This window comes from Mastigoproctus giganteus, chromosome 13, assembly GCF_048544385.1.
Source record: "Mastigoproctus giganteus isolate SK-2022 chromosome 13, ASM4854438v1, whole genome shotgun sequence".
NCBI classification, from domain to species: Eukaryota; Metazoa; Arthropoda; class Arachnida; order Uropygi; family Thelyphonidae; genus Mastigoproctus; species Mastigoproctus giganteus.
The window spans coordinates 104,916,999-104,940,827 of record NC_143587.1 but is presented as its reverse complement, the minus strand read 5'-3'; the positions used below and the strand labels follow the sequence as shown (position 1 = coordinate 104,940,827).

At 38.7% G+C, this 23,829-nt stretch overlaps 1 protein-coding gene across 1 annotated transcript in view; it reads left to right on the top strand.

Moving 5' to 3' along the window:
- LOC150076326 (gamma-tubulin complex component 2-like) overlaps positions 1-23,829 on the top strand; it is a 210,126-nt gene that overhangs the window by 34,607 nt on the left and 151,690 nt on the right. The window contains 1 exon segment of the mRNA XM_090388143.1: positions 902-944. Within this exon segment, the coding sequence (XP_090244269.1) occupies positions 902-944 (43 nt within the window).

Genomic DNA, 23,829 nt, shown 5'->3' with positions numbered 1-23,829 from the left:
TACGTTGTAAGTGGGTGCAGGTGTGCTGTATATGCCAATAGTGAGAAATATTTTGTACCTTTGCTTCTCAAATTTTAATACAGTTACTGATTCAAATATTCACATTTTCTTGGATTGTTTTTTTTTTAGTTTTGTTTGTTTCCAAACTGTGTCCCAATGTGCCTACTTGACATAAATCAGATATTACTATGGGCATTTATTCAATAGTTTTATTCTTCATCTTCACTTATCACCCTTTTTCAACAGCCTTATTCCTTGCTGTTATGACTTGAATCTGTGAATCTATTTAAGTTACCTTAATTTTAAATGCAAAGTCATAGTTCATAAAACAAACAGATTAGGCCATGTATAACAAAAATGAAATTTTACAAAAGTATTTATTTATATTCAAAACAAAATTGAATTGAAACAGTTAAAATTAAACAGATCACAAAGCTTTTAATTATTTTTAAACGAATAAGTATATGACTTCCTGATCCACAGTTTGTATGAGAGCTGTGATATTTGAAGGTAAAAAAAGGCACTTGATATTGCCTTTGACTCTTGATTAAATTTCAGTAAAGGTTGCAGGTGCATTATCTAACAATATTAGAGCCTCGATATTTCCTTTTGCATTTAATTTTTCCTTTTGAAGTGATTTTGAAACCGATTTAAAGTTGTATCACTAGATTCTCATGAAAAAAATGTCCATTATACATAAATAAAATATGTAAAAAAAAAAGAGGTTTTACTGTACCTCATTCCTTGATGCATTGAAATTCAAGGAAACTTGTGTTAAAGGTGCTAAAATTTTACAATTTTAGGACCTGAACATAGATTATTCTTTAGATTTCTATTAAAATTTAATGTTTTAAATGATTTTAAAATGTGTATCTATATATTTTTTTCTTACCCCACTCAGAGACAGCAAATCTCAAGAGTTGTGCTTATTTTTGACACAAGCTGTAAGTATGCTCTTTTCTTTTTTAGTATTCTAACTCCCCTGGGGTGACTAGAATTAGTTCCTGATAGTTTAGAGAACAATCTAGCTGATTATAATCATGCTCTTCAGAATATGGATAATACAGCTAATATGACAGAAAAGTAGCAAGAGGATTTTTTCTTTTCTTTTTTTTTTCAACATACGAGTTTTCTAAATTTCCTTTAAAACCATGCAGTTATAAAAATCATATAGGTCTGTTCAGGATGCCTGTTGGCTTAAGAAGACTTGATTGTTTAAACTGACTTATAAGAACAAGAGCATTGCAAATGGCATGTTACAGAACTCACAGTTAGTTCAAATCTCCAAGGGATTGTTAACGCTATATTATCAAAATATAGCAGTTAAGAGAATATCAAAAATTTTACAACAGGAGATTCTTGTCCATAATAAAGGAATGTGAAAATTTATTATTAGCCACGAGGCTAATAATAAATAGAATAATCCAGGTGTGAGGAAGCCCGAAAATTTTGCTTCACCAGCCAAAAAAATATAAATAAAAATAATTGATTAATTAATTTAAAAAAAAAATAATAAAAAAAAATAACTATTTGACTCCCTCCTTGCAGGTAGCTAGTCAACTTGAATTTCCGTATGGTGTCAGCCTCGACCATCCATGGAAATAACTTATTCCATTAATTAACAATTTTTTTGCCAATAAAAAGCTTCCTGCACTCCAGTCTGAACCTTATTCCTTGCAATTCGAATTTATGGCCCTCAGTTCTAGAATCATTTATAACAGCAAAATTTCACCCTCATTCATTTTACCTTCTTCTCTCAGAATCTTGTACACATCAATCAAGTGGCCTCTAAAGTGCCTAGTTACCAAGCTCATGACCACGTTCAAAGTCTTTCCTTAATGGCTACCCTTTTACCAATCCCACAGATGCTTCCCCTCCTTTGGACCCTTTCAAGATATGTCCTTTTTTTCAGGTGCAATCTGCATGTTTGAACACAATGTTTCAAGTGGGGGTCTTACTATTTTCTTATACAGTAGGATTGTGACTTCCCTGTCTCTGCAAGCAAATTTTCATTAAATCATCTATAGGACACTATGGGCCTTGCCAACTGTCTGCACTGCTTGAAGAACTTCATGGCCAACTGTATCATAAATTCCAAATCCCTTTTTCCCCTCTACGATTTTTAGTTCAACCCCACTAAATGCATTATTTTTTTGGGGGATTGCTGTTCCCCAAGTTTAAGACCTTGCATTTTCCTGCATTAAAAGATAGCTGCCATTTGTCTGATCCTTCCTGAAGTCTATCTCAAACTATCCTGAAGAAGTTCTGCTTGGAACTAAACATTAGCTACTCTACTATCCTTGACATCATCCAAATTTTGATATCACACTTTCTGTCCCTTATTGATGTCATTTAAGAAAATCAAAAACAGCAGTGGTTCCGTTTCCAATCTTTGGGAACCCACTTTTTTTTTTACATTAGCCCAATCCGAAGAGTAAGTATTAATCAATCCTCTTCCTCCTACTCTACTGGCGCACTATGGCCATAGTTGCCGATGCACCTAATAAATCCCGAAACAAACCTACTCTACAGCCATCCTGCAATCCATCTAAGCAAGTCCCATGATTCCAACGGACTTAGTGACTGTCAAAATAGATAACTATGTTGGCTAAACATGATTTTCCCTTTACAAAACCATGCCATGTTTCCTTCACCATTCCATTTCTCCCTAAATGATCCTTAATTGCACTCTCTTGATTATTGCCTCCATGATTTCTCTTACCACTGAATTGAAACTGACTGGTTGGTAGTTAGCCACTTCCTACTCTTAGAACCACCTGTATTGGTGAAACATTGGCACTTCTCAAGTATTGGTTCTTCCCCCCCCCCCCCCACTTTGGTGTTTATGAAAGCTAGAATAAACCTGCGATCCAGTCTTATTAGACTAAAAAAAAATTTAATATTTATAGAATCATTAACATTTGTGATGTTGAGAACTTTAATAAATAAAGAATATAGCTCTTGTTGACATTTTATTTTATTATTTTTGTTCCCTTGCTGAGCTTCTTTCCTGTTAATTGTAATTTATAAACTCTGAATGTCATGTTTATATAACAGCTAGATTATTTTCTATAGCCTCTAGAGTAAAGAAGTGTTAATTCTTGTCGTCCAGTATTGTACAAGGAGGGTATCAAAAAGTTCATACGCTGACCTAAATAAAACATCGGTAGGAAGATGCCATTTTTTAATAAAAGTTGTCTACATGTTCAATAACTAACATGTGAAATTTCATTCCTATAGGTGATCATACACCAGAGGTGGTGTGCGGAATCTGAGGAGTATCAAGCAGTGATCAAGTTCCTGCATTTGCAGGGCAAGAAAGCTCAGGAAATTGATGAAGAAATGAAAGCTGTGTGTGGGCAAAATTGTCCATCCTGTGACACTGTAAAAAAGTGGAAATGGGAGTTCCAGTATGGTCATACAAGTGTCTTTGATAAGCCAAGGGAAAGAAGGCCATCAACATCCACAGACAGTGAGATGGTTGAGCAGATGGTGCTGAGTGACAGATGTGTGACCATTCATTTCATTGTGAATGTAGTGGGAATTAGTTGTGGATCTGCCCACAGCATTTTACATGGCCATCTGCATAAGTCTAAGGTCTACGCACTATGGATTCCAAGATTGCTGATGCCTTTGCAGAATGAATGTTGAATGAAACGTTCTGGCCAACCATTGGATTTGTGTAATGCTTCGAACTGTTGCAGCACCCACCCTATTCTCCTGATCTAGCACTGTCAGCTCCTTGTTTCGAGAAATGAAGAAACCATTGCGTGGATGCTGCTTTGGTTTATCTCATAATTAACATGAATGAAGTGGAATCATGGTTTCAGGCAAAAAAAAAGTGCGGTCTTCTATGATCAAGGCATTAAACAACTGATCCATAGATGAGAGAAATTTGTTACTATACATGGAGAGTACATAGAAAAGGATTAAAGTTTGTGTGAAGTTTCACCTTTCTAGGGCTATATTTTTAGATACAAACTTTTTGATACCCTCTCGTATATTTGAAATCATAGCAATTTGCATTAATATAAATTTAGAATTTTTTTTTAGCTTGGTAAAGATACTGATACCATTGAACAAATTTAGTCTGATATTTGGAGGTATAGAAATTCCTGTGATCCATATAGTTGATGAAACAGCTCTTGATAATGAAACACTACACTGCATTTATGCAAAATTATATGGACATAATTTAAACACTTACAATAATTAATTACTGTACATTGAAATATTCCAAATATTTCAGAATGCCACGATTTCTTTATCTGGTGATAATTATTTAAACTTTTTTTAGAAATTTACATAGTACGGTATTATATGATTCAGTGCCCGCTTTAGGGTAAGGCCGAGTAGGCACTGTCCTAGGGACACCAAGGTTTACGTGCTGCCAACACTTCTAAACCTTGCTGCAAATTGGTAAAATTAATCATTCTAAAAATTTAAATCTTCACATTGGCAAATGTGGAGGAGCCATCAGTCAATATGGCCTAGGGGCACCATATACCCTTGAGGCAGGCCCTGATACGATTACACCTTGGCTGACACAGACTATAGAGAACAAAGAGATAGGAAGGAAGCTGCCCAGTAATAGAGATCAGAGGTTGTGCTTCTGATTCGTTACTAGGAACTATCTAGGGTGCAAGGTTTGTCTGGTTTGTCTTTGCTGCAAGCTTTGCCGAACATCAGAGATGGAGAGGATCACATGCCCATTCTCCTTTGTGGCTGTGATTGCAGGTTGCTGTTCTGCTCAGGCCATGATATGGTAGAGTCCTGTTCCATCTTGGAAGACTGATGATTTTCCTGAATGCTGTAAATTAATAGTGTTGTCCTGAATGTCTTTGCAAGGTTTGTCTTAGACATTCTGTAAAACATTTCCAAGAATGGGGATGGTAACTCTGCCAGTGTTTCTATTTACCATATTTCCCTAATTGTTTGGATGTGGAATGTTTCAAGCAAGTTCCTTTTCTTCTGCTAGTGCACTTCATGTAGTACTTTGTGGTCGAGATGAGGAAAGCATAATCCTTAGAGACGTTATATTGTTTACTTTGGAGCAGTGGTGGCTCATGACTCTGATGTTTGGGGGTGCTGTGTCTTAAAGTTACATTAAATTGTCTTGGTTATAAGACATGTAGACATACACAGTAATAATAAGCAAGTTAAAAATACTACAAAACATTATCTAGATATTTACCATTAACATACTTGAACTTGTATTTAAAATTAAATCCATTCTTCCGTTTTTATTTGTTGAAAATAGATTAATAACTTTTTCATTCAAGTTTGGTGCACTATTGACTAAACTTTTCTCTATTGAAAGCATTTCTTGAGCATTTAGCCTTCCTTGATTCATAATGCTACTTAAAAATGTTTTTATTCTTTTTAATGTTGAATGGCAGCGTTCGGGCTCTGAAGTAGTCATTGGAATGGTCAAAAGAACTTTTGAGTTTTGTAATTTCACCAAGAACTTCAGCTAGATTATTTTCTGAGATAAATTTCAGCAAGTCAGTTAATTTCTCTTCCATGTGCATTTTCGTATGAAAAAATAACAAAGTTCTCCTTGTTAAATAACTTTGCAGCAATTAGTTGCTTTGTAAAAGAATATCTCTCACCCATACAAAACTTATATAGTTGCATATTTCCTTCACTTCAATCATGAGTGTTTTCGAAGGATTTTCACAGTACATTGAATTCCTGATTTTTAGAATGGCATTTTTAAAGTTTCCTATATATTCATGTATTTTAACTGCTTCAATTTCTCAAGGTTGCATTTGATTATAAATAACTTCCACGTGAGGCATTATCTGATGGAAAAGTTCTAACCAGAACTCAAATTTTTCCTTACTCAAGATGTGCAAAATTCCAGTTGCTTCTGAAATCGTCTTATCTACATTTGCTGTCACTTGTAGTTCCTGTGTGCACTTTTTTAAGGATTCAAAATTTTCATAAACTCTGTTCACAGTGCGTATATTGAAGTTCCATCTTATAGGGGAAGGTCGGGCAACAGGCTGTCCATATGCTTTCTGAGAACAGAGAGACGCTGTGGTGATCTCGAGAAAAATGTTGGTATCGACACGAGGTTCGAAAAGAATATTCTTGAATCTCGGGTACTACTTGCTGCATTTCTCATCATCAGATTCAGTTGGTGTGCATAGCAGTGAAAAAATGGCATTTTTATACACTTCTTTTATTTTAGCCTGAACTCCCCCTTTCCTGCCTTTAATCACACTTGCACCATGAAATGTCTGAGCAACCAGTTTTTGAGTATTTCCTTTGAGGATTATGTCTAACTGATCTAGAATGCACTTTGATATTCCGTCTGCCGTTTGGTTTTCCGGAGTGAAAAAAATCTCAAAAACATCTCCATTCGGTTCATATCTCAGAACAATTATCATTTGTATACGTTCTGAAATATCTGTTGTGTCATCAGCCATGACAGCTACAAATGAAGCTTCTTTAATTTCTCTTTTTATTTCATCCTGGCATATTTGCAGCCAACAGTCAACAATATCATTCTGAAAAATTTTTGAAATGCTGTTAAATGCTGCATTACTTCCTAAATGGTTCTTTAAATTGTAATCTGATGTACAAGCAAAATTTATTAATCCTCTGAATACTCCTGGATTTTTAGAATCGTCTTTTTTGTTATGTCCACATAAAGGAATTTCAAACTGTCCACAACATTTAATGCAGTCTATTATTTTAGATAATACCTCACAATTCTTGGTAACTTTTCTGTTATGTTTGCAGATCAAAGGTCTGTAGGCCTCACTAAGCTGTTCTTTAATATTTATGCTTCCTAAAAGTGATAGTGAAATCACATTATCAATAAGTTTCTTCAAACTCATGTTTTAGAGTTTTTTCTTTCATTCTGTTCATGTTTGTAAAGCCACTTTTTGTCCACATTAAGTCACCTCCGAAGAGCAAACATAGAAAACAAAACAATGCATTTTTAACTTCACAACCACAAAGCAACTTTTCCTTTGGTACCATTCAGTTTTAAAACTGTGAATATATTTCTTATTATTATTTATTCCGAACTGAGAAATTTGAATCTTTGGTGTGGGGTGGCCTTCTTTTTTAATCACATTTTTTTCTTGGAGAGATAATTGTGAAAAACTTAGTTGCTGAAGTTTATTCACTGTCGCGTGATTTACTTCATGGGGAAGCATGGAGGCCATGATCGAATCAAATTTCACAAAAACGTGTGTTGTAGAAATAATGTTTTACTTGCACATCACCTCCTAATATAACTTCAACTTACCAAGTTCAAGCTCAATTCGCAATTAAGCCGTAATCACATAATTACACTGTTGAATGTTGAGTATTGACTTAACACTGATATTATTTAGTTACTTAATGGGAATTCAGGCTAATAACAAAAAGACACCGACATTGTGGCTACACACCTATCATGGTCACTGATGAAATCTGCACTGCGCGCTTTACAGTGACTTTGATTCGTTTCACCTATAAAAAATGTATATTGGCAAGTTGCTAATGGCAATCAACTACCAGATATTCACTGAAATGCAAAATGTGTCACTGCCTGGCACACAGTGAGGCCTACAGTTAATTAAACTTCAAAGTTGGAAACGATTGCATGTTTTTATTCGTTTATTATTGAAATGATTACTGGAAATTGAGGATGCACATACTATATGCGGGTCCTGTTAATAAAAATATTCATTTCGTTGCATTGTTCTTCACAAAATTTCATATAACTCCATTCACTGTATATCTAGATTTAAGTAGCTGGAGGTGCTGAAGGGCCTATGGATGAGCCACCCCTGCTTTGGAGGATGGTCTAGAGTTTCCGGAGCATTTTCTGCCATATGTGATATTTTCCACATCTACATTCAAGCTTGTGGACTACATCTTGTGTGCGTGCGTGCGTGCGGGGAGTATTTTTTAAGTTTTGCTTAGCTTCAAACCAAAAGTTGCAGTCTGTTGATAGTTTCTCCCTGTCCGAGGATGGCCGGACAGGGAGAAAATTCTGTCTTGGGTTGGGAGGGGGATTAGTTCCATTAATAGTTTTACTAATGACTTTTTCTGGGTATTGGTTATGACTTAGTATGATTCTAATGTTGTTCAGCTCTTGCTTTCGATAATTGGAAATTCAGACACTAATTGCTCAGAGGTTATTCTTATTATACCCATTCTGACTAATGATGGAGGTCATCAGAGTGGTAATTTTAAATGCTGCACTGTCTATTTACAAAGGGTCGTGTTATTTGCAGAAATTTCATTCACAAAGACCTTTAACTGAGAATTCACAAATGGTGAAGGGTCTGTGGGAGTATGCTCCTGGCTTGCAACATATTTTTATATAAAATATGCACTTTATAGGGTTAAAATTGTACAGACACCAGATTGTTGCATAAAGGGCTTTTAATTCAAAAACATGATGCATAGTAGGACCACCTTTGGCTTGTATAACTAGCTGACACCTACTTTTATAAATAGGTGTCAGCCAGAATTCACTTCCTGCAAAGCATATGCTAGTGTCAATCTAGATGACGTCCAGATAGGCTGCAACCTAATGTGGTGCTGAAATCATAGGTGTGGTTGATTTGAACTGTGAAATGGTCAATCCAGTTTTTGATCTGATTGTCCACAAACCAGTCCTATATGATAATATCCATATGCTGATACTAGCAGGCCTTGTTTCTGTAATACTGCCACATTGTAGTTACTGCATAATTTTTCAGACTCACCAAATAGGGTACAGACTTTGTGGTTTTGGTTACTACTATCAACAGACCAATTCTGAAATGGCCGAAACAGTGCTGTACTACCAGACTTCACAGTTGAGAATTATAGAAATACTGGAAATTCTTCCAACAGGATGGACTCTCCAATCATTCTTAACACACACAGGCTTGTCCATTGAAATGAAACATTGTGTAGCAAGATTAGTCACTCCATTGTGCATTCTGCCCCCGGTTCTAGAGGTGACATTTGAGGCATGAACCACCATATTTGTGGTTTGCTGAATATTTCAGTGAGTTTGTAGGCTGTCATTTCATTTAGTATTAGCAAAAAGATCCAAGGATGCACACTTATACGGCATCATAAAAAAAAAAAAAAAGCTACATTTGCACTAAAATGCCTAGCCCATCCATTTTAATAATCTCTACAATCCTCCTGTAAATTTTATTTTGAACAATCAATTACTCTTTGGCTAGAGGCAAATTTCAGCACATCTACCTTGCAACTGTCCTTTTCCAGTTTAAATTTATTCCCCCTTATGTGTATGTGTCATCAGCGCGAGTAAAGATGCACACTTCAGTTCAGTTATCATTCAGATGCCTAGTTTCCAAATGCTGCAATTTGCAGAACTGAAGTCTTTTTTGGTAAAACTGCCCCATTGTGCTCCTGGCTAATCTTGTTCTTTTTCTTCACTTTGTTTTTTATTTGTTTATTATTATTATTTATTTATATTATTTATTATTTTTTTTTTTTTTCACAGTAGTTCTTTCCAGTTTCAATTACTTTTATGAGATGTGGCTATTAAAGCTAAATGCTAATGCTGCATAGCATTAGCATTTAGCATCCTGAAAGAGGCCTCTGAGGTCAGGAAAATTCATGTCTAGGAAATAAGTGAACTCATACACCAACCATTAAATAAATTTTACTGTAACTAAAGTTTTTACAAATAAATATCAAAAAACAAATTATATAATTTACTATAATTTACAATAAACTGGTGGCTGTATATTACAAAATGCTAAAACTATAATAAAATCATTTACTATAAAATATCCTAAAATATAAAGATTAAAAGTGCTAAAAACCTGAAGCTTTCGAGAGCATCAGCTCCCTTCCTCAACAGTGATAAAACTTCCTGCAACATCTCCTTATATAACAGGCTCACGGTACCTCCACACGTGGTATTCCTCCATGTGGTTCCCTCGGCACATGGGCAGAAGCGGAAATGGCTCGGGTATGTGGCAAACAAAATCGTTCATCCGTACTTAGGACAACTGCTTCAAAAATCGGATGTATGCACATACCTCTGTCTCTATTCATGGTATTCTTACTGGATGAGCCAATCCGTAAATCCTCTAGCCACTTACACTCCCAGTACCCATGCACGTGGTCCACGATAATCGCATCCTCTGGGGAGATTTGATGCTGCTTCTCCCAAAAATGTTCGGCCACAGCAGACTTATTATAATCGGCGGTTCTTATAGCATTTAAATGCTTCCCCAAACAATCCCTGAGCTGTCGTTTTGTTTCCCCCACATAACACTCCATACTCTCTCCGGGCATTCTATTCTGTATACAATTCCACTACTGAGGTCTTTTGGTATACGGTCTTTCACCTGAGACACAGCTATGCACAACCTCCGCCCGGGAAGCTGTACACAGCGTGTCTTATAACCCCGTAAAATTCTCGCTAAATGCTCAGTGGGCACCGGATAGTAGAGGACTATTCCCCTATGCTTCCCATATGCAGTACTTTACATTTCTCAATGTTGACAAATGTAACTGAACTTCAGTTGCCACCTCTCACCCCATCTGCTCAACTTTTCTAGATCCTGTTGCAGCAGCAGCATACTGTCATTAACAATCCTGCCGACCTTCGTTTCATCTGCAAACTTGGACACTTAGTCTGATATACCATCATCAGTATTATTAATGAATACAGAAAACAACAATGGACCCTACATTGAACCCTGGGGGGACTCCACTAATAACATTAGTCCACGAAGAGCACTGTCCATTGATTACCACTGTCTGTCTTCTCCTACTCAACCATGACTTTATCCATAGCAGCAATTTGCCTCCAATGCCACACTGCTTCAATTTGTGCAGCAGTCTGTGTGCAACAGTATCAAAAGCCTTTCTAAGATCCAAATATATGATATCAAAATTATTCTTTGCATCCAGTTCCTTTGTGCTACATCATAGTATCCAATCAAATTGGTCATACAAGACTTCCCCTTAACAAACCCATGCTGTGTCCGAGCTATAACTGAAGTCTTGTCCAGATGATCCTGCAATGCTTCTTTAACCAGTGCCTCCATTAATTTCCCTGGAACAGAAGTTAAACTAACAAGTCTGTAATTATCTGTGTCTCCCTTTGATCCTCCTTTGTGGATTGGAGTAATTTCCAGTCCATGGGTACCTCCCCTGAGTCCAAGGAAGCTATCATAATTATGGCTAAGGGTTTGCTTACTTCCTTTGCTGCCTCCTTTAATATAACTGGATAGATTCCATCCACCCCAGGTGCCTTTCTTATGTTTATCTTCAACAATTTCTCCTCCACTTTACTCTCATTACTACATGATTACAGCCAGGCCTCGCATAATGCGAGTTCAATTAACGTATTTTTCAGTTACCGCTATTTGAACAATTATACCACTTTTCACTTTACACGATGCAAATTTACAGTTAACGTGATTTTTTTTTTTATGTGATAGTGGAAAGAGATTTGAATCGCGCTTTAAGCTTACCGCGCATCGAACAGGCAATAAACAAACGTTTGCCTGCTGCCCACCTCGGTGTGTTCCATCAACCATCAGAAGAAGAAGACATGTTACTTGTTTGTCTCCTGCTAATAAAGTCAATGCAGACTTGCATTTAAAAATTCAAGTTTTTAAATGAGCCAGATGAAAATGTTAATGCGAAGGAGATAACGGTAAAAGAACTAGATGAAATTTAGTACTAGATGAAATTTAGAACTAGATGAAAAGAGAACTAGATCTCTTTCATATCGCAGAGAATCTCAAACAAAAGGTTTGAGGTTCACGATATTTATTTTGCCAGGGCCCAGAGAAAATTGTTATCGGCTATCGGAAATTGATTGATGAAAAGAGAAAGTCAACACTGTTCAAATATTTCTGCAACAGTCATTTCTTCCTTGTGCATTTTATGTCAGAGGTTCCCAAACTTTCTCGGTTCACGGTGCCCTTAGTGTCTCAGCAATTTTTTCACAGCACAACCAGACCAAAAGAAATACCTAACAGTTCCGTTTATTAAGTAGTTAGGTCCAAACAACTTAAGAAATGTTGAAACTGTGAACTACCTTGAGCTAGTAGTTCACGTGGTGTCCGACAGATGTTGAGTATCGCTGTGTTTCCCTCGAAAATTTAAAATATTCTGTGGAGCACAGTTTGGGAACTGCTGTTTTATGCAATAAACATTTAATTCGATAATTATTTTCATTATATTTTGCATTGTATACAGTTAAAAAGTTATTTAAAAGTTATTTTTAAAATTCTTTATAGACATTCCCAGAAGGTCAAGGACCAATTGTAATTTTTCCTATTGATTATCATATTTGATTAACGCGTTTCTGTTTTGCGCGATGCGCTCGTGGGACGAATTAATCGAGGCCAGCCCGTATATAGCTTACTACCAGAGTTTAATGAGTTTAATGAGACTCTGGCATTCCCCTCCCTGAATAACTCCTCGTGTGTGAATGCAAAATATTCATTTAGTTTGTTAGCTACCTGAGCAGGATCATCAACAGTTGAACTATCAATATCAAGTGGATCATTCTGATTCATCCCCTTCTAGTGTTTACATAAATAAAGAACTCTTTGCTGTTTTTCTTTGCATCCTTTGCGAAAGATTTCTTTCCAGTGAATTACTTTTATGAGATGTGGCTGAATAACGAAACTGCATATGCAGCCACTACACACCAAATGCCACCTGTAAAACAAAGGAACGTCAGTTGACCTTGAACATTTCCTAGTTGTCTGCCAAGTCATGTTCCAACATGCTTATTCGCTTTGCAGTGAGACAGGTTTTTATTGCCTTGTGTTTTGCAGTTTGCCGGAAAAATGACAGACAAAAGAACAGAACAATGAATCACCCTCAAATTTTTAACAAAACTGAAGAAAACACCAACTGAAAGTTATGAGTTGCTACGTCAAGTTTACGGAGCAGATACTATGTTGAGAGCTCACATGTTTTAATGTCATAAAATCTTTTTAGAAGGAAAGGAGAATATTAGCATTAACATTAGTAGAGGCATATGATGCAAGAAAGCAAGCTTATGCAGCATCAGCCAAAAAAAAAAAAAAAAAAAAAACCCCTTCCACTTCACCCCTCCATTCATTCGAAATACCTGTCCAGCTGAGCCTTAAATTTATTTAGGCTATCAACTTTCACCAACTAACTACCCGCTGACTAAAGGCAAATTTCCGCACATCTATCCTACATCTGTCTTTCCTCAATTTGAATTTATGCCCTCTCAGGTGATTATTCTGAGCTAGAGGAAGAATGCCATCAGCATTGAGCATGCTCAAACCATTCAAGGCTTTGTACACCTCTATCAGATCACCTCGCCGGTGCCTAGTCTCCAGACACTGTAATTTGCAAAACTTAAGCCTTTCTTCTTAAGAGCAACCCTTCGTTCCGTTCACTAACCTTGTTGCCCTTCTCTGTACTCGTTCCAGCAGCTCTACATCCTTCTTGAAATGAGGCCTCCAGATCTGTATACAGTACTCAAGGTGCGGCCTGACCATTGCCTTATACAAGGGAATAAACACCTCCCTATCCCTGCTAGAAAAATTCCTGTATATCATTGATAAGACACCATGAGCTACTCTTGCAGCCCGTCTGCACTGCTCAGAAAACTTCATATCTGCCTGCACAATTACCACCTGGTCCTTTTCATTCTCTACCACTGTCAGTGTAGTACCACAGAGTTGATACGTTACTCTGGGGTTGCTGTTTTCCATATGTAGTACTTTACATTTGTCAATGTTAAACTTCATTTGCCACCTCTCAGCCCATCTGCTCAACCTTTCCAGATCCTGTTGCAGCAGCATAGCATCAGAAGCGTCCTTAACAACCCTGCCAACCTTTGTATCGTCTGCAAACTTGGACATTAAGCTTGATATACCATCATCAACCCCTCGACGTGGGCACCTGTACGTGGTGAGGGGACCTCCCAGTGATGCTGCTGGGTTTCCAGATTAGCATCACTGGGATCTAACACCCATACCTTGGTTCCAGGGTTACATCGTTGGAATCCGGCGTGTGCAGCCGTGCGCCGCGACTCATGGAATGCGGAAAGGGGGATCCTGGTGGTTGAGGGGCCCAGCCTTAATACACCACTTTGGCCCCTGCTTCAACAAGACGGGTGGTCCCGGACCAGCCCGAATGGGATCAATCGGCGGGTGGTTTTTACTGCTAGGGTCAACTGCGTTCCAATAAGTCTCCCTCCCTTTGGTCCTGGGACGGGATAAAGACTTATTGGTAACGTGGGTATGGTGTTCTAAGCGAACTCGGCATCCCATTCGTGTACGCAGTACCTGCTAGTTCACGAGTGGGCGTCCCCTCGTAGGGCTCCGTGGTGGGTGAGGTACTTAGGCATCAGACACTTTCTCTTTACTCTCATGAGCAATTTAAATCCCTCTTTTTCTGGGGCCCCAACAAGGCCCCTACCTAATCGATCGTCGGAAGAAAGTGGGAGCAATTCTGCTAAAAGAGCCAGAACTGAGGAGAAAAACCATCTGTGACACCGCTTTTCCTCATTCTCCATTCCACCGGAGAGCAGTCAATAGGAAAAATGTCACCTTTCTTTATCCAGAAAGGATTAGAAGGGATGGCAGGTTCACCCAAATCAGTAAAACGCCTGCGTTCTTGAGATATTCTAATTGAAGCATTGAACACAAATCAAGCAGAAAAAATTTTGAAAGCCACATCTATAGGGGGAATACCCATTATCGTAACCCCTCATAAAACTTTGAACTCTTCACGAGGTGTCATATCAGAGTGGGATCTTCTTCACGTTTCTGAAGAAGAGATCTGCTCTGAATTAAAAGAACAAGGAGTAACAGCTGTCAAGCGAATATCCATGCGTAAGGATGGGAATCTCGTCCCTACCCAAGTTCTCATCCTAACATTCAACACCCCAAAGCCTCCAAGTTCCATCAAGGCAGGGTACTTAAACTGCCCATTGAGGATTTACGTTCCAAACCCACTGAGGTGTTTTAAATGTCAAAAGTACGGCCACTCACAAACAGCTTGTCGTGGTAACCTTGCCTGTGCTCGATGTGGTGCTAAAGATCACGAGAGCACGGAATGTATAGCTCCTAAGCCTAACTGTATTAACCGCCAAGGAGAGCACCCTGCATACTCTCGAGCATGCCAGCGGTGGAAGGACGAAAAGGAGATACAAAAGTTAAAAATGGAGCTTAACATCTCCTACCCAGAGGCTAGAAAACGCATACAACCAATAAATAGCGGGAAGCCTTCATATGCTCAGAAGGTTTCTGCGAAGTGCACTATTGTTACACGAACAGAGATGACTGTTCCACCATGAGAGTCATTCACGCCGATTGCATGCTATTTATTAAGTTCCCAAAAGCCCACCAAAAAAACGCAGTCAGCTGCAACTCCTATATCCGTACCTCCTAGTGCTCCACCACTACCAAAACCAAGTGGTAAAAAAAGAGCAACCAATAATAACAGAAACAATGGATGTAGAGAATAAGGAGGTAACGGACGAATCAGTCTTGGAACTCTTCGTGGAGGAGGAAATGAACACCGGACCGCGTCCATACTTCCCCAAAAGAGATAAACCCAAGACTGATAAAAGTAAGCCCTCAGCAACTCGGAAGCCGCCTGATGGACCCACCAAGCCAAAATAATGGCTAAATTTCTACAGTGGAATAGTCGTGGATTCCGGCGAAATACTGATGACATCAAGGCCCTCCTGCAAAAGCACGAGCCAGTTTGCTTTTGCTTGCAGGTGACTTAGCTAAAAGCAAATGATGATCCCACCATGCATGACATCACAATTTTTCGAAAGGATAGAATTGTGGACGGTCCTGCTCATGGAGGAGTGGCTATCCTTGTGGTCAACCAGACCCCATTTCAGCCCTTGCTAGTTACAACCAGCATAGAGGCTGTTGCAATTTGCCTTTCAGTGGGATTTTTTTTAACTGTGTGCTCTATTTATTTGCCACTTGGGACTCACATCTCCCAGGAAAACCTTGATGATCTTGTAACGCAGTTGCCTCCCCCTTTCTTACTTCTCGGGGATTTTAATGGACATAACACCCTGTGGGGTAGTGCTAACATCAATGGAAGGGGACGAGTCATAGAGCGTATGCTAAATGACAATGACCTTTCCCTTCTAAATATTGGAACAAATACCTTCTTCCACATGCCTACCCGTACTTTTTCTGCCATTGATCTCTCTATCTGCTCCCCTTCTCTACTCCCTTCACTCACTTGGGAAGTGGAGGAGAATCCATACAAAAGTGATCACTTCCCTGTGATAACCTCGTTACACAGTGGGAGACCATGTCTTCCCTTCAGGTTACCATGGTGGAAGATTGATCAGGCTGACTGGGCTGCCTTCCATCATCAGGCAAATTTTGACCTCAGTACGGTCAGTCAGGAGCCGATCAATGACGCAGTAACGTACATCACAGAAATTATCGTCCAAGCAGCTGCGAATGCTGTCCCAAAAACATCTACCCGGTTTCCACCATTTCCCAAACCTTGGTGGAATTCACAATGCACAGCAGCAAAAAAGGCACAAAACAAAGCGTGGGGGATATTCCACCGATATCCTACCACGACCAACCTTATAGCCTTTAAACGCACACGAGCCCAAAGCACGCTATATCCGCCGTCAGAGTCAAAAGGAATCGTGGATCCGTTTTACCTCATCTATTAACCAGTCTACCAACTCTAAGGTACTCTGGGATAAAATCCGGAAAATGAAGGGAAAATATACATCCCGCCCTTCTTCAATCCTAGATTATAATGGATGCACTATTGCAGATTCAACTGCAATAGCCAATTCTCTTGGGGAAACATTCTCTAACATCTCTGCAACATCATCGTTTTTCCCAGAGTTCCTGGTCCTGAAAAATAAAATCGAAAAACAGGCACTTCATTTTAAGTCAAAGAGCCTTTATCCCTACAACGAGGCATTTACTATACAGGAACTGAAAAGAGCCCTCACTCTTTCCAAAGCAAGTGCTGTTGGACCAGATGGCATCCATTATGAAATGATTAAGCATCTTTCACCAAAATCTATGGATTGTCTGCTCCTTCTGTATAACAGAATCTTTATTGAAGGGCAGTTTCTGGATTCCTGGTGCAAGGTAACCGTTCTTGCCTTTGCTAAGCCAGGAAAGGATCCAAAAGTCACTAGAAATTATCGTCCTATTGCTCTGACTAGCTGTTTGTGCAAAATCCTGGAGAGAATGGTTAATTCTCATTTAATCTGGTATTTAGAATCAAATAACCTTCTCTCCAGCATCCAGTGCGGCTTCCGAAGGAACCGGTCCACTTTGGACCATCTTATTAGATTGGAAACATCCATCCGGGATGCTTTCCTAAAATGCGAACACTTGGTGTCAGTGTTCTTTGACATGGAGAAAGCGTATGACACAACTTAGAGATTTGGCATCTTAAAAGATCTGCATAGCCTTGGTCTTAGGGGGAAACTCCCCATTTTTATTAAAAACTTTTTAGCCAATCGATCTTTCCAAGTTCGTGTGGGATCCTCACTCTCTTGTTCCTTTAGCCAAGATGAGGGAGTACCACAAGGATCAGTATTAAGTGTCACGCTTTTCGCCATTAAAATAAATTCCATCACAGAACAACTTCCTCCAACTGTAAACTGTGCCCTCTATGTTGATGACTTTAGCATATTTTGTCAGTCATGCAACATGAGGGTTATTGAAAGACAACTGCAGAAAGCCATTGATCGTCTCAACTGGGCACTTGCTAATGGCTTCATGTTATCGCCTGAAAACACCGTTTGCATACACTTTTGTCGAAAGCGTAATCTTCATCCAGAACCTGAATTAAGGCTCGGACCAAATGCTATTCCAGTAGCAACGGACACAAAATTCTTGGGACTCATATTTGATAAAAAAACTGACCTTTTTGGATCATATCTGTCAACTCCGCACAAAGTTCACACGAGGGCTTAATATTCTCCGCTTGCTCTCCTCTACATCTTGGGGAGCAGACCGATGCACCCTGATACAGCTTTACTGTGCACTTGTGCGATCCAAATTAGATTATGGGTCCCAGGTATATTCCTCAGCCAGAGACAGTGTCCGTCGATGGCTGGACCCTGTCCATCATCAGGCCCTCCGTATCGCTACTGGAGCATATCGCACATCTCCTGTCCAGAGCCTATACGTCGAAGCAAACGAACCACCGTTATCACTTCGACGTAAGCAGTTGTCTTTAAAGTACGCTTTAAAACTGAAATCCCTGCCAGACCATCCTACGTGGCCATTCATTTTTGAGCCACGATGGGAAAATTTGTACAATACCCGTAAGACTGCCAATCGTCCTTTTGGTATTCGTCTCCAAGAGCTACTCAAAGAACTTAATATCAAGGTAGACAAGGTTGCTCCAACACCAAAACAACCTCTTCCACCCTGGCTTGCTCATGTCCTGGCATGTGACTTGTCCCTTCGAAATTTGGGAAAGTCGGACACTCCATCATCTGTCTACCTTCAGCTTTATTCAGCACACCGAGCTGAACATTCTGACTTCGCGCCAGTTTACACAGACGGTTCGAAGTCGGAATCATATGTGGGATCTGCTGCTGCTGTGTTTACAGACACCACTACATCAGAGCAGATTCCCTCTGAATGCAGCATATTTACTGCAGAGCTGCACACTATAGAGTTAGCCAGCCTTGGATCACATTAGTAAATGCCAATACCAACGGTTCATTTTATATTCCGACTCTCTCAGCGTGTTACAGTCTTTAATATCTGTGAGATATAACCCTCATCCGGTTCTGTCTAGCATTCAGCAGAAGATTCACTTCCTCCGTGAACGTGAATATGATATTCGCTTCTGCTGGATTCCTAGCCACGTTGGGATTAAGGGAAATGATTTGGCTGACACTGCAGCCAAATCAGCAAGTCCCAATAATAATCGCTGCCTGTCAGTCCCCTATATAGACTACAGGCAAATAATACACATGAAGATACACTCCCAATGGCAGAATTCGTGGAATAGACAGACTGCAAATAAATTATATCTTATAAAGCCTGTAATTGAACCGTGGCAGTCTAGTCTGCGCAGGAATCGTAAGGAGGAAGTTGTTCTTGCCCGGACCCGTATAGGACATAGTCATTTGACTCATTCGTTTTTGCTGAGGGCTGATGACCCTCCTATGTGTGAGTCCTGTGGCACAATTTTATCCATTAGACACATTTTAATTGATTGTCCAGATTTTAGTAATATCCGTTTTACCGCTTTTAATCATCTGACTGAGCCGTATACACTCAGTCAGATTTTATCTGACAATGACCATGTGTCTGCTATTTTTATCTTTTTGAAATCAGTAAACCATTTTACTCATATTTAAAAAATCTTTGTTAATGTTACTTGTTTACTGATTTGTCTTTTACCGTTTATACTTGTTTTTTCTACTTTGACTTGGTGACCTAATTCGTTAGGCCACTAAAAATTTTATTTTTTAATGACCAGGTTTTGGCGCATTATAGCCTTAGTTGCTAATGTGCCAATAAAACCCAACAACAAACAAACAAACCATCATCAATATTATTTATAAATACAGAAAACAACAATGGACCCAACATTGAACCCTGAGGGACTCCACTAATAACATTAGTCCACGATGAGCAGTGTCCATTAATTACCACTCTCTGTCTTCTGCCACTCAACCATCCCTTTATCCATAGCAACAATTTGCCACCAATGCCACACTGCTCCAATTTGTGCAGCAGTCTTCCATGTGCAACAGTATCAAAAGCCTTTCTAAGATCCAAATATATAATATCAAAGTTATTCCCTGCATCCAATTCTTTTGTGACTACATCATAGTATCCAATCAAATTGGTCAGGCAAGACCTTCCCTTAACAAAACCATGCTGTGTCTGAGCTATAACTGAATTCTTGTCAAGATGATCCTGCAGTGCTTCTTTACTAGTGCTTCCATTAATTTTCCTGGAACAGAAGTCAAACTCACAGGTCTATAATTACTTGTATCAGCCTTTGATCCTCCTTTGTGAATTGGGGTTATATTTGCACATCTCCAAGGAAGCTCTCATAATTATGGCTAACGGATTGCTTACTTCCTTTGCTACCTCCTTTAATATAACTGGATAGAACCCATCCACCCCAGGTGCCTTTCTTGTATTTATCTTCAACAATTTCTCCTCTACTTTACTCTCAATTATTACAAGATCATCTAGCTCACTTCCAGTGTTTACTTCATCTATGGCATTCCCCTTCCTGAATAACTCCTCATGTGTGAATGTAGATGCAAAATATTGATTTAGTTTCTTAGCTACCTGAGCAGGATCATGAACAGTTGAACCATCGATATCAAATGGACCAATCTGATTCATCCCCTTCCTTCTAGAGTTTACACAAGTAAAGAACTCCTTGCTGTTTTTCTTTGCATCCCTTGCCAAAGATTTCTCGTAATCTGCCTTCGCCTGCCTAACCTCCTTTGTAACTTTGTTACAGATCAACTTATATCTATCATAGGCTTCTGACATCCATTTAGGCCTGAACCTTGAACAATATTTCTTAGTTGGTATGTAAAGCCTAGTAGCTTCCAAGATAAGTTCTTTGAATGCTTCCCATTTTGAGTTTTCTGTTGGTAACGTCATCAGTTGGTCCCACTGTATAGAATTTAAATACTGTCTCAGACCATCGTAGTCGCCTTTACGGAAGCAATAACCCTTCCCTTTACACCTGATGGTAGTTACCTCCTTGAGTAAACCCCACTTCAGCACACTGTGATCACTGCCACCTAGTGGTTCCTGTATCTGCAGATTCTTAATGCATGAAGAATCTCTACTGATAATCAAATCAAGAGTATTGCTCCCTCTAGTTGTTTCCCGAATATGCTGATTTAGAAAACAATCATCCAATAAATCCACAAAAGCCTTGTTAGTGTGTGTGACCAACCCACAAATTCCAGTCAATATCTGGGAAATTAAAATCCCCCATTATAAGACTCTCTGATTTACTGGCCCACTCTATTTTCCTGTACAGTGGCTTATTATACTCATCAGAGTCATTAGGCCTATAGCACACTCCTACTCTCAATTTTGATCTCCCAATGCTTATGTCACACCAAACTGACTCGACACTGCACTGTCCAGTGATGTTGACTGGCTTCACATCCATGGATTTTATGTGTTTCTTAACTAATAGCATAATCCCTCCTCCCTTCCTATCCTGTCTATCCTTTCTGTAGACGTTGTACTCCCCAAATTCCAGTTCTGCCTCACTTATATCTGTGTGACACCACATCTCTGATATCCCAACAATATCCGCCTTTGATGTTTTGAGCAATACCTCAAATTCATCAAATTTATTTACTAAACTCCTAGCATTGGTGTACACACAAGTATACCTGCACCTGTTTCTATTCTTAGCTACCCTAACACAACCCATGTACTTGTTTACTTGTACCACAATGATCCCCAGCAGTCTCTGAAATATCCTGCATTCTGTTTTCCAGGCTGCTGCTCATTCCAATAGAAGCAGTGCAAGAATCACTTTCACTTCTGCCAGTGGCTACTGTTAATCTATTAGTCCTTGTACTCCCCCCCCAATCTAGCAGTTTTCCGACCCACCTAACACTGCCTCAATAGCATCAGTAAACATTCTTGCACCTTTTCTATTTAAGTGTATCCCATTCCTGTAGAAGCAGTCTCTCCTGTTAACAAGTACGGACCAGGCTGAAAAAAGTTCTACCCCTTGTGCCTTGCACAATCTTTCCAGGGCCGAATTGATCGACAGGGCTCTCATCATATACTCCCTCCTATCGTGTCTGGGCAGAATTGCAGACACTTTCAAATTCAACCCTAAAGTTTATGGAGCAGATACTGTGTTGAGAGCTCACATGTTTTAATGTCATAAAAGGTTTTTAGAAGGAAAGGAGAATATGGAAGATGATGAATGACCAGGCCATCTGGTATCCATGAAAATTGATGAAAATGTAGACTGGGTAAGGACATTGATTAGAAGTGATTGTCATTTAAGCATTAGAATTTTTGCCTAAGAGCTCAACGTGAACAAAGAAACAGCAGACAAATTTTAATTGAAAATTTAGACATGAGAAAGTGTGCCAAGATGGTTCCAAAAATTTTGAATTAGGACCAACTAATGAAATGACTCCAAGTTTGTTGGGAAAAAAGTGAAGAAGATCCCGACTTTCTGAGTACTGTAATTACTTTGCAGTGAAAGTTTGCTGTTCTGATACAACCCAGATACCAAAACACAATGCAATGGAAGACAAACAATCCCCTAGCCAAAAAACAGCAAGGATCAAAATCAAAAATGAAAACCATGCTTCTTGTTTTCTTTGTTATTAAAGGAATTATTATGGTTGAATATGTCCCATCAAATCAGACAGCTAATCAAACTTACTACATTGAAGTTGGCGCCTCCGTAGCCAGGTGGGCAGGAGCAGCAGTGCATAGCACATGCTTCTTGATTAGACTGTTTATTTGGTGGTCACGGGTTTGAGCCCGTGACCACCAAATGCGGAGGATGCGGAAAGATCAGGGAATGCCCACCGCATATCCCCGGAGCAATATGGCCTTAGTTGCTAATGCTCCTAAAAGCCAAATAACAAACAAACATTGAAGTTTGTTTGTTATTTGGCTTTTAGGACAAGGCTGCTTAAAAAATTTGAAAGTAAGATACCTGAATTGTGGAAGGATGGGTGGATGCTCCATCAAGACAATGCTCCAGCACACAATGTACTCTGTTCATCAGTTGCTGGCCAAAAAACAAATCCCTCTGTGCATCTTACATGCACCCTGCTCACCCTCCTGAATTTCTTCTCTTCCCTAAACTGAAAAGTTTGCTTAAAGGAACCCATTTTCAGTCCATTGAAGACATTCAGAAAAAAAAAAAAAAAATGACCGAAGTGTTAAAAAAGGGCTTACAGAAGATGACTTCCAGAAATGTTTCTGTGCTTGGAAGAAACGTGTGGAACAGTATATGCAAGCCTTGTAAGATATAAAATGTTTCATTATATTTATTTTATTGCAACAGTCTCCTTATTTAATTGCCACACCTTGTATTTCAAAATTTCCGATTGAAGTTTCCATCAGTTCTATAGTACAACCTAAAGATATTTAATAGTTTATTTCAAAGCATTACTTCTGTAGGTTCACAATCTCTCAAGTCATGACAGAGTTTAACAGTTATTATAATGTAAAATCTTTTATTTCTTTCATTTGCCTAGGACCTGAAATTCTTGACAAGACGGGTACTCTGGCAAATAAAATCCTTCTTTTTATAATTTTTTAGGGAATTTGATTGTCTCAAAATTTAGTTTTCTCAGATCTTCATTTTACCCAGGGTTGATGAAGGATGAGCAATATCTCTAGTGCGCAGAATCTTCTATTAGTGACTTTTTAAAATTTAAAAAAAGCACTATAAAATAAAATAGAATTTTAAAAAAATTCTACTTTATTTTATTTTACTAATATTTTGTCACAGGCTGCAGAGGAGAAAAGACTGTCTCAGGCAAGCTTATATGTATATTTTCGTCAATTCTCTCAAAATATTCTTTCAAAATCAGTGCAGTGTAGTATAAAATACACATAAATAAAACAAGTTAGTTAACGTACAGTGTATTACATTTCAGGCTCGTTAGCGAATAGTAATAATTCATGAACTGCAACCAACGGCTTTTATTCACAAACCGAGAATGTTTTTCTGCACAAACCTCACATTCATTCCTTCGGCAATGCACGGCAATAAACATAATATCTAGTGCTTCAGCTGTGATATGCAGTATATGGATAGCTTATGTGATATATATGAAAAAAATAAAACAAATAATTGCTAGATTTCTATTTGCCAATTTTATTGTAA